The sequence below is a fragment of the Melanaphis sacchari genome, unplaced genomic scaffold (genome assembly GCF_002803265.2).
Source record: "Melanaphis sacchari strain LSU unplaced genomic scaffold, SCAv2.0 Contig2_pilon_pilon, whole genome shotgun sequence".
NCBI classification, from domain to species: Eukaryota; Metazoa; Arthropoda; class Insecta; order Hemiptera; family Aphididae; genus Melanaphis; species Melanaphis sacchari.
In genome coordinates this window covers 611,723-621,425 of record NW_020271173.1, presented here as the reverse complement: position 1 = coordinate 621,425, position 9,703 = coordinate 611,723, and the positions used below count along the sequence as shown (strand labels likewise).

The 9,703-nt window shown below is 25.2% G+C and overlaps 1 protein-coding gene across 3 annotated transcripts; it reads left to right on the top strand.

Annotated features, from left to right (window-relative positions):
* The first annotated feature begins 2,023 nt into the window (after nt 1-2,023).
* LOC112595980 (protein LSM14 homolog B-B) lies at nt 2,024-9,264 on the top strand. Of its 3 annotated transcripts, none has more exons than XM_025341409.1 (9): nt 2,024-2,416; nt 4,059-4,210; nt 4,275-4,488; nt 6,215-6,419; nt 6,481-6,580; nt 6,650-6,929; nt 7,455-7,707; nt 8,192-8,520; nt 8,614-9,264. In XM_025341409.1, exons 1-9 carry the CDS (start codon nt 2,302-2,304, stop codon nt 8,616-8,618), a joined length of 1,653 nt encoding a protein of 550 aa, XP_025197194.1. In that variant the 5' UTR covers nt 2,024-2,301; the 3' UTR covers nt 8,619-9,264. The 3 variants fall into 3 exon arrangements, with proteins under 3 accessions (XP_025197194.1, XP_025197195.1, XP_025197193.1); XM_025341410.1 differs by having other exon boundaries at nt 4,275-4,419; nt 8,611-8,650; XM_025341408.1 differs by having other exon boundaries at nt 8,611-8,650.
* Nucleotides 9,265-9,703: the final 439 nt, after the last annotated feature.

The window sequence follows — 9,703 nt, the reverse complement described above, 5'->3', positions numbered from 1 at the left end:
TTCATTATAAATATGATTGTAAAATTTTTTTGCCGAGTAAAGTAATCGCTAGTGCTTCTAAATCTTTATAATTTATTTTAGTAGATTTGTCTAAAATATTTTTACTAAGACACACAAATAATTTTAATTTTTTGGATATTTAATAAATTATAGGTACTACTCAGATATTTTTACCGTACTAACTTATAAATTGGTAGAGATACAATACACATAGTTTCTGATGAAATTGTATTCTTCAGACAGTATAACTTGTATTTGATTGTTCTAAGGCGCATAGTTATATTGTTTATGTGCTGACAACTTTTAATATTAAGGTCTTTGACCAAAATATTTCACCCTATATAGAGAGGGTTGATTAAAATATAAGTGATTTTGATTTCAACAAGCGGAAAATGACAGTGTAATTAATGGAAAATGCTATATAGAAATTTTCATCAAAATTTAGTGTTATGTTTTTAGCATTCAGTTTTTCAATAATTTGGTTTAGCCCAGTATATGCTTTATTATAAATAGATTTCCATGATGTATTGGATAGTAATGCTTGTCAACATTATGTAACCTAAAAGGTTTTTCTACTAAAGAAATTTGACGTTAAGTTATAATAATTTTATTATTCGTGATTGAAATTCAAATATTAATGCTAGCCTACCTATTGGTACCTATTGGTTATTCGATGTGCTCACGTATAATTTCCTTTGAGTGTTATTTGTTTTTAGGTAGGCATTTGTTCAAAAATAATATTACCAACTTGAATCTTTCTATTATTACTCAAATTATATTTTATTATAAATTCACAAAAAAATTTTTGAAAAATGTTGATTAACTTTAAAATATTTACAAGTCGAATTTGTTCACACGATTATATCTATTATAAATACTTTACAAATTACTATATATATTTACTGGATACGTCGAATACTGATATTGAAGTTAATAAAAATTGACAATTAGTACTATTAAATTTGGTAAATAATATTGATATATTTTTTATTAGATAAATTCAATTTACTTTCACTGCTTTTAGCAAAAATTAATTCAATTTAGGTACCTATTGTATTATTAAAGGAAATACCAGTATTACCGTCAGTCTATAATTTTTATTTTCAATTGATTTTTCTACATTAATTTAAAGATAAGTGCATCCACTTTTATATTTTTAAATGGGAATTTGTCAATTTGATAAAACCTAATTAGTTAAAACACAACAGGAAATTAAATTTTCAAGACTATTTTTAAACAATAAGACTTATAAAAAATAATATAATACGATAAGATGAACAGGTTACAGGTATTTGACTGTTTCACGTTAATTAAAAGAATATAATACAATTTACACGAAGAGTAAAAATTCTTTTCACATTTTTGTCATTAAATTTTAGTTTTAGAAGAATCAACAAATCAATTAACATAACTCAAACAACGGTATTTCTTTAAGATATAAGCAAAATTGAAATCTAAAACTATTAAATTAAAATGCAATTAAGTGCATGATAGCCAATAGGTTAGGTAAGTTAGGTTAAATATGGATACCTAAATGATCTAAGTAGCTAAATTAGCGACTAAACAATTAATTTATTAATTGATTTAACTATGCCCAAATTCTAATTATCACATTACGTTTGGAGAAAAATGCATTATTTTAAATTAAAAAAAAGCATACACCGGTGTACCATTTACACAAGATTTTAGAAGTAAGGACAAGAGAATAGTCAAAACTCAAAACAATATTCAAAATTGACATTGATCTTACTTTCTATATTTCACTTTTTAATTTTTATATAGTCTAAGTTCTAAAGAGTCTAAAGTCTAAGGAAAAGATTAAAGAGTATAATTCGAACACAAACTATAATAACATTAATAAGTAATAACAATAATAAGTAATAACTATTAACTATACAAATTACAAAGCAGACTGCAGTCCGTCCTAGTGCAAGTCTATGCACATTTCCCTTCATAAACTTCATACACCATGTGATCGGGTGGTTGGCCAGACTGTTTGACACCTACCAGGAAAATGGCGACGTCTGGCTTGACGTCATTTGCGTCGTTTTGCTTCTATTGTACGTACCTCGTACCGTGAAAGAAAAAATATTTTCATTTCTCTTGGAGATGTAACGTTTGTTGTTCTCGTGCCGTATTTTTTTTTCTTTTCCGTATGATACGTCTCGTACCCATCGATCCTTATTCATTTGGTTTATATTGTATTTAAAATAACTTTTCCGCACTGACGTTTTCGTTTACACGATAAATTCGCGTAATTGCCGCCTTAAGAACAAATAAAGTTTAACATTGCCCGTCAAAATGAGTATGCCGGAATTAGGAAGCAAGATCAGCCTAATATCAAAGGCCGATATTAGGTACGAGGGTAAACTGTTTACAGTTGACCCACAGGAATGTACTATTGCCTTGTCTCACGGTAATATAAATATATATTTTTATGAACTCTTAATTATTTTTTATTATAGTCAGCATATTTCCCTCTGGGGTGCTCTTTGTCATTGTTTTCGATGAAACTTTAAGACTATTTCATTCTCTACCTAACCTCTAACAAAAAATATACTCAATGATCACGTATTAAATACTTAATCTCAGAAAGTTTGTGATCAAATTTAACTTACACATTTCGAAAAAGTTTAACTAGTTAAATTATATTCTGTTACCTCAACAGACAATATCCTATATTTAGACACCTTATCTTAAAATTTTTGTAATTTCCCGTCTTTATCTTGGTTTATTTTTTCTTCAGTACTTAATACTTACTATTTACTTTAAATGAATCGTAATAGTTTGTCATCTAATACTGATTTATCTCATTAATGAATTCGATCTATTTTTGATTAAGCTCTTACATTTTTCCCATATAATAATTTTTCCATCTATTTTTGCATAACATGGCATTCTCAAAGTGAAAATATTGAATACCTTATTAGTTATTAACTCTCTTTTTTATATTTAATACTTATTATTTATTTTATAATTAAAAGTTTTATATGATATTAATAAAAGAATTAGAATTTTTTATACAAGTTTTACTTATCTGTTTTTAATAATTACAATTGTTATTCTTTAATAAAAAATACTATTAAAAATTATTTACCTTAGTCTTTCATTAAAAAAGATTTTAATACTTATTTATGGATTAAATATTAGAACTTTTTCTCTAAAACATGAGTCATTTTAAAATACTAAGTATACTTTAGGAAATAAATTTCAATAATTTATAACGTAATACCTAAATATAACAAAGGAAAACATGTCATCAGTGTAGGTAGTTTTTATTCATATTTTAGGGTTTTTGTTCAATATTTTATTTCAAACTAATTGTATAACTTGACTCAGCCATGAAAAAAAAACTTAAAATATCGCTAGGTATAATGAAATTTCTTAGTTTATCACTATCTTCATTTTTTAATTATGAAAATAAATTTTGTGGACCAAGATGAGTAGTCTGCATTACCTATAAACTAGATATAATACTAAGCATATTTTTGCATATGGACAAAATAAGTTAATAAATTTTCTTGTTGTCATCTAATCACAATTTTAAATTTTCATCTAAATTGGTTGAATAGTTTTTGAATCCATAAGCTACAGACATATGAACATTGTCTTGTTTTATAAATTTATTTTAATAAAATCCTCAGCAATGCATACTGAGTATTAATTAGTACAACTTTTTAAATAAAATTTAATTTCTATAATTAATGGCATACCCTATGCATAAATAGAAATAATAATTTAATGTTTATAAACTGAAAAGAAAATTACTTGAGCTAGCCAATCTATAGCTACCATCATGGGTTAAAAATACAAAACAAAGTACAGCATTCTCTAGATTTCAATGAATGCGTGTGTAAAATTAGTACTAGGTAATAGATTCAGTAGTTTCCAAGTTTATAAGCTTTGTAAAAACAATCATTTTTATATAGATAAATACAATTTGAAATACGCCGTATTTCATTGATTGGTATTATATTTTAATATAACTTGTATTATTAATTAAAAATTATAAATTTTTATTTACCAAATTATACTTACTGTGTTTACTTTTTTTTTAGTACAATCTTTTGGAACAGAGGATCGTCCTACAGAATTTAAGGTTCCAGCACAAAGTCAAATATATAACTACATATTATTTCGCGGCTCTGATATTAAAGATATTAAAGTTATTACTCCTCAAATAGCTCTTAATGATCCTGCTATTGTACAGGTAACTATTTCTTAAACAAAAGAACTTTTTTAATGTTTACTAATTATTATATAATTATTTTTAGTTGTCGGTACCTCCAAATACCATGGGTAATTTTAATGCTAATTATCAATCTATGGATGAACTAGGTTCAGTCAATCAGGTTGGAAACTCTTATAACCCTATGTCTGGTGTGAACTTAAATGCTGGACCATCACATAAGCAAGCAAGTGAGTCTCCTCTGATTTTAGATCCACAACCAGTAATTCAGCAGAAACAACCGATGACTGCCCAATCTGGTATGTACACGCATACACAAATCCAAATGCTTGGGCATATTTGGCATGCTTGTACATATTGCTATTGGGCACTATTGTAAAAATCTTCAAATTCTTTTATGCATGTTAAATACAATTTCTGAATGCTTTTAGTGACTTAAAAAGAAATATTTGAAGTTATTACAACTAATTTCATAAGTTGAAAAAATCTATATGGGTCTTGAATTTTGCTTAATCAATTTTAAACAATTAAAATGGTTAAAATATTAATAAAAGTAAATAAATTTAATTTATGTTTATGTAACTTATTAGTTTCTTATTTTGTAATTCACTGATTAGACGATTGTTATGTACTTCAAAACCATAATATTTATTACAATTATAATGTAATTAAAAAATATTGTTTGCTAATTTTTTTTTTTAATATTAGGAACATTAATAATTATTTTACTTGAAATTCTTAAATTCAATTGTTGTTACTAATCATATATTGTTCTATGCGATTATCATGCAAAAATTAGAAATTTTATTCAATATTTATCACTAAATTAAAATGCATCATTTGGACTTGCTAATTTAGTTTTTCTAGCGATAGATTTTACAACAGTATGGCCTTTATTTATCATTTCTGTGTGCCCTTTTTATAGTAGATAAAAATAAAAATGCATAAATTGAACTTCAGAGAAGATTACTAGTATTAATTTAATTGCTTACGATAACAAATTAAAACAAAAAATAAAAATTTTCTAAAATCAGTCTTCAATAAATTAATTTGTTGAGTATATTACTGTAGACATTTCAATTTTTTACCAAGATTTTATAAAATTCTTAAAATTTACAAAAAAAATTGTTATTAATTATTTTAGTAATTCAAAATTAAAAAATCTTTAATTTTAACACTTCAACTTTGAAACTTAAATGCCCTTGAATATTAACATTCCATACTGTATATATAAGTGATTAAAATTAGAATTTTGATATTGGATATTCTAAATATTCTACTATTGATTAAACACTATGACATTTTCATAATAAGATTAATTTTAAGCTTTTAGTTACAGAACTAACATATTGAGATTATTTCATTAACAGATATTTGTTATTATAATTAAATATTTATTATTATTAAAATAGTTTCTTATACTCATGTTGACATTTTTTAAAATATACTGCCGACCCTAATATATCTAGTGCACTACAAAATTCTACCATTTTTATCTTTAAATCTTCTACTGATTAAAAATAAGTTATTGATTTAAAAATGCTAATAATATATTAGGATTTATTATTTGCAAAAATAGTTTAACTTAATATATTACTAATAAAAATACATTACTATTAGATTTATTAATTAATATGAAAACAGCATGTAAAAATTTAGTGTTGCAAACTTTTTCTACTCATTGATTTCAAGTTTAAAAAATTTATTTTATTGATCAATTGAATAACTACTACCATGCATAAAATCAAGTTGCTTGATTTTTATTTGCTGTAGGTAACACAAATAATTTAACTCAAACTTAAAAATAAAATAATTTTAAGTATTTATTTATAGCTTGGAATCTTATAGTATTGTTACGCATAAGTAGAACATTTTTAATTTCTTAGATTTGTTGAATGTCAAGTTAAAAAAATTGCACTGTCTATGAATATGCTTTTTTATATCTGTAGTATTGCTTTATTTAATTAAGTAATAATAATAGATTTTAAATTATATATTTATATTTATGTAACACCTATTTTAAAGATGTCTTGGATTTAATATCGGGCGGTTCCCGTTCATCTACACCAGCTCAGCCAAATGTATTTAATGGTCAACGTAATAGTCCAACTTTTGATCAAACTATTCAAACTGGAAATCAACAAAGTCCTGGGAATGGAAGGGGAGGAAGGAACCAGCGTAACAGATCTACATCTTCTTCTGATACTCGTAAACAAGTTAGACAACAAGGGTAAGTATTGTATTTCAGATTAATTTTGTGTCTGTTTTTTATATGTTGTTTATTTTTTAAGACAAAATTATCAAAGGAATGATCAGCAGCATTACCAACAACGAAATGACCAACAATATCAAAGGAACGACTTTCAACATCAGGATAATAATCAACATTTTGTGAGTATTATTTCTTGATAAAGTATCTATTTATTATGGCCTAATATTAAATACAAATTATACTTTTAGGCTAATCGTCAGGGAGGAAATAGGAATATGAATGGTCGTAATTGGAATAATCACCAAAATAATCAGCAGCAACAACAACAACAAGTTAGAAGACAGAATCCAGTTCCAAGTAATGCTACGGGAGGTCGTTCGTTTTATAATAGGTCTACTGGTCTTCCAGCGCCTAGTAAAGCACAGGGGCCTAGAACAAATTCATTGAAGTTTGATGAAGATTATGATTTTGATAAGGCAAATAGTGAATTTCAGGAGATAATAAAAAAATTATCAAGAACCAAAATAGGTATGTAAATATGCATATCTAAAAATTGTTAGAATCAAATTTATCTAAAAAGTTCAGGTTAAATATATTTTCTTTAACTATTGCTAAAAGATAAAAATGTTATTTATAGACAATTTTGTGTTTTACTACACAATGTAACCTTAAAAATAATATTATAATCTGGTCAAGAATATATAACATTTGTTAAATATCTCTTAACTAACAAAATGATTAGTTTTATTGAGGATTATTATTGTGTGTTAGTAAAATGTTGGTCAAGAGTATTATATATTGTAATTTTAACTTAAATAATAAAAAAGATTTATATTTATATATATAATGATTAAGGTGGTAAAGGTTTATTAGTCATATCTCTTAATCTGTATCTATACTTAATTTAATATATGAAAGAATCTCAAGTATATAAAGTAATATGAAATGTTTGTAAACCATGCAACATTAAAAGTTGAGTGAAAGATGATTAATAGTGTTATGATTTCCAAATCAGTTTTTAATTCTTTAATTTATTTATTTTAATCTTTTTAGATGATGGTTTTGATGATTCAACCGAAGAAGTTACTATAGTTAATGGAACTTCATCTGTAAATGGTGATTCTTTACTTCATTTAAATGATGGAGAACAAGTTAACACCAAAAAAAATCATCGTGTTGAAAGTGGAAATGAAATTGGTGTTATAGAAAATGAAAACGAAGGAGATGATGATCAAAAAACATTTTATGACAAATCTAAATCATTTTTTGACTCGATTAGCTGTGAAGCCGTTGAAAGAAGCAAAGGGTAATTACAATAAATTTATTTGACATTAAAATGCATGGTATTGCTTGGATATACCGTGTACGTATTATGTAGATCGTGTAATAAAGTATGCTTACCTTTAATACACAGTACGTAAATAAATAAGTGAATTAAAATATTCTAATTATTTGTATATTAGAAATAAAAACTATTAATAATACACCTATGTTCGCAACATCATAATGTATAATCATATAAAAAATCTTTCAGTAACTGTTCCTGGCATCTATCTGTTAAGGTGGCTATAGTCCTCAAAAAGGCATGTCCAATACAAAAAGAAAACTAATTTTAATATTTCCATCAGTTTCTTATTAGATTTGTTGTTCAAGTCCTCATAGTAAAAAAACTTATTCCCTCCGTCATATGTTTTTGAAATCTGACACTTTTTTTTTGCTGAAATTATTGTAGTCCACATATCCGAGTTGCATCAAACTTATTATATTTAATTATTATTTTTATTTTGTAGACATTCACAAAGGACTGATTGGCGTACGGAACGTAAACTAAATTCAGAAACATTTGGTGTAGCAATGGCAAGGCGTGGTCAATACCACCGTGGTCGTGGAGGATACTATAACAATAATAACACTAATTATCGCACCAATCCTAACTCCTACAATAATGGTAACAATTACAATAACAATCGTCAAGGAATTAATTATAACTATCGTCAACAATCGAATAATGGATACATGCGTAATAATCCTGGTAACCGTGGCTATAACTATCGACCAAGATCAACCAACAAACAGGATCAACGCCAACCAAATGCAGTATCTCCTCAACGAGTAGCAGGTTAATATCAATTTTAAATCAGATTTGGCTATTTAAATCTTAAATTACTAATACCAAAAAATTAATATATAATTTTTTTTTTTTTTGCAGTAGCCTGAAGATTCACAGTCTAAATTTTAATATTGCTGTAAATTTAACTTACATAAAAACAAAAAAAAAAACATAAAAAAAAGTATAAAAAAAATTATTTCCCATGGAAAAATTACTTTGTATATAGTTTACATTTCTTCTCTTTATAAACCCAAGATTTTAATTGTTGCCGTGCATAATTTGTGATGAATCAATTGATAATTTGGTATATTTTGTTAAATAATATCTGGTTGAGCGGAAGTTTTTGGCCGCATGCACACTTAAAACTCTGGGACTTAAGTCAACATATTCCTAAGTATATTTAATTTTTAATTTTTTGAAAGAACATAATTATTATTAATTTAAAATTAACTTTTCCCGACTGTTCTTTATCTTTAGTTTTAGTTCTGTTTAGACAATTTTTTTTTTATTCAATTCTTTTTTTGACGGCTGTTTTTAAAAATATAATAATTTATGGTTTGTTCTTCATTTCATAGTTTCTACATTAGGTTTTTTCATTAAGGTGATCGGTTTCATCAATAAATAAATATCAAAAACCAGATTCTAGGTATAGAACCCAAATTTGTAAGAAACTATATTAACTAGATGTAAAAATTTGTTAAAACTTTAGCCTATGTAAGAAAAAATACAAAGATACTAAAATTTAAAAATAAATGTGATTTTGTTTGTTTAAATTAAACAAATAACACAAATATATATAATATATATATGTATTAGATTATATCATTTAAAAAAAAAATAAATGTACATTTTTTTTTTTACCATTAATTATGCGTTTTTTCTTAGCTCTATGTTTTCTATGGTAATAATTATTATTGATTTAATGAATAATAATGAATTTCAGTATGACTGCACGTTAATCGTAATCAATTTAGGAGTCCTGCTTATATTCTTGATATTATGACATACTATACTATCTTGAATTTAATAGATAAAATTTAAAATTATAAGAAAGTAATATTTCTAATTTGTTTATTGCACAGTTAAGAATTATAGTATCGTTAGTAAAAATTTCTGTTTCCTTTTTTCCTTTTCTTTTCTTTTTAATAACATAAAATACAATTATTTGGTAATTGTGATCAGTAATTAATCA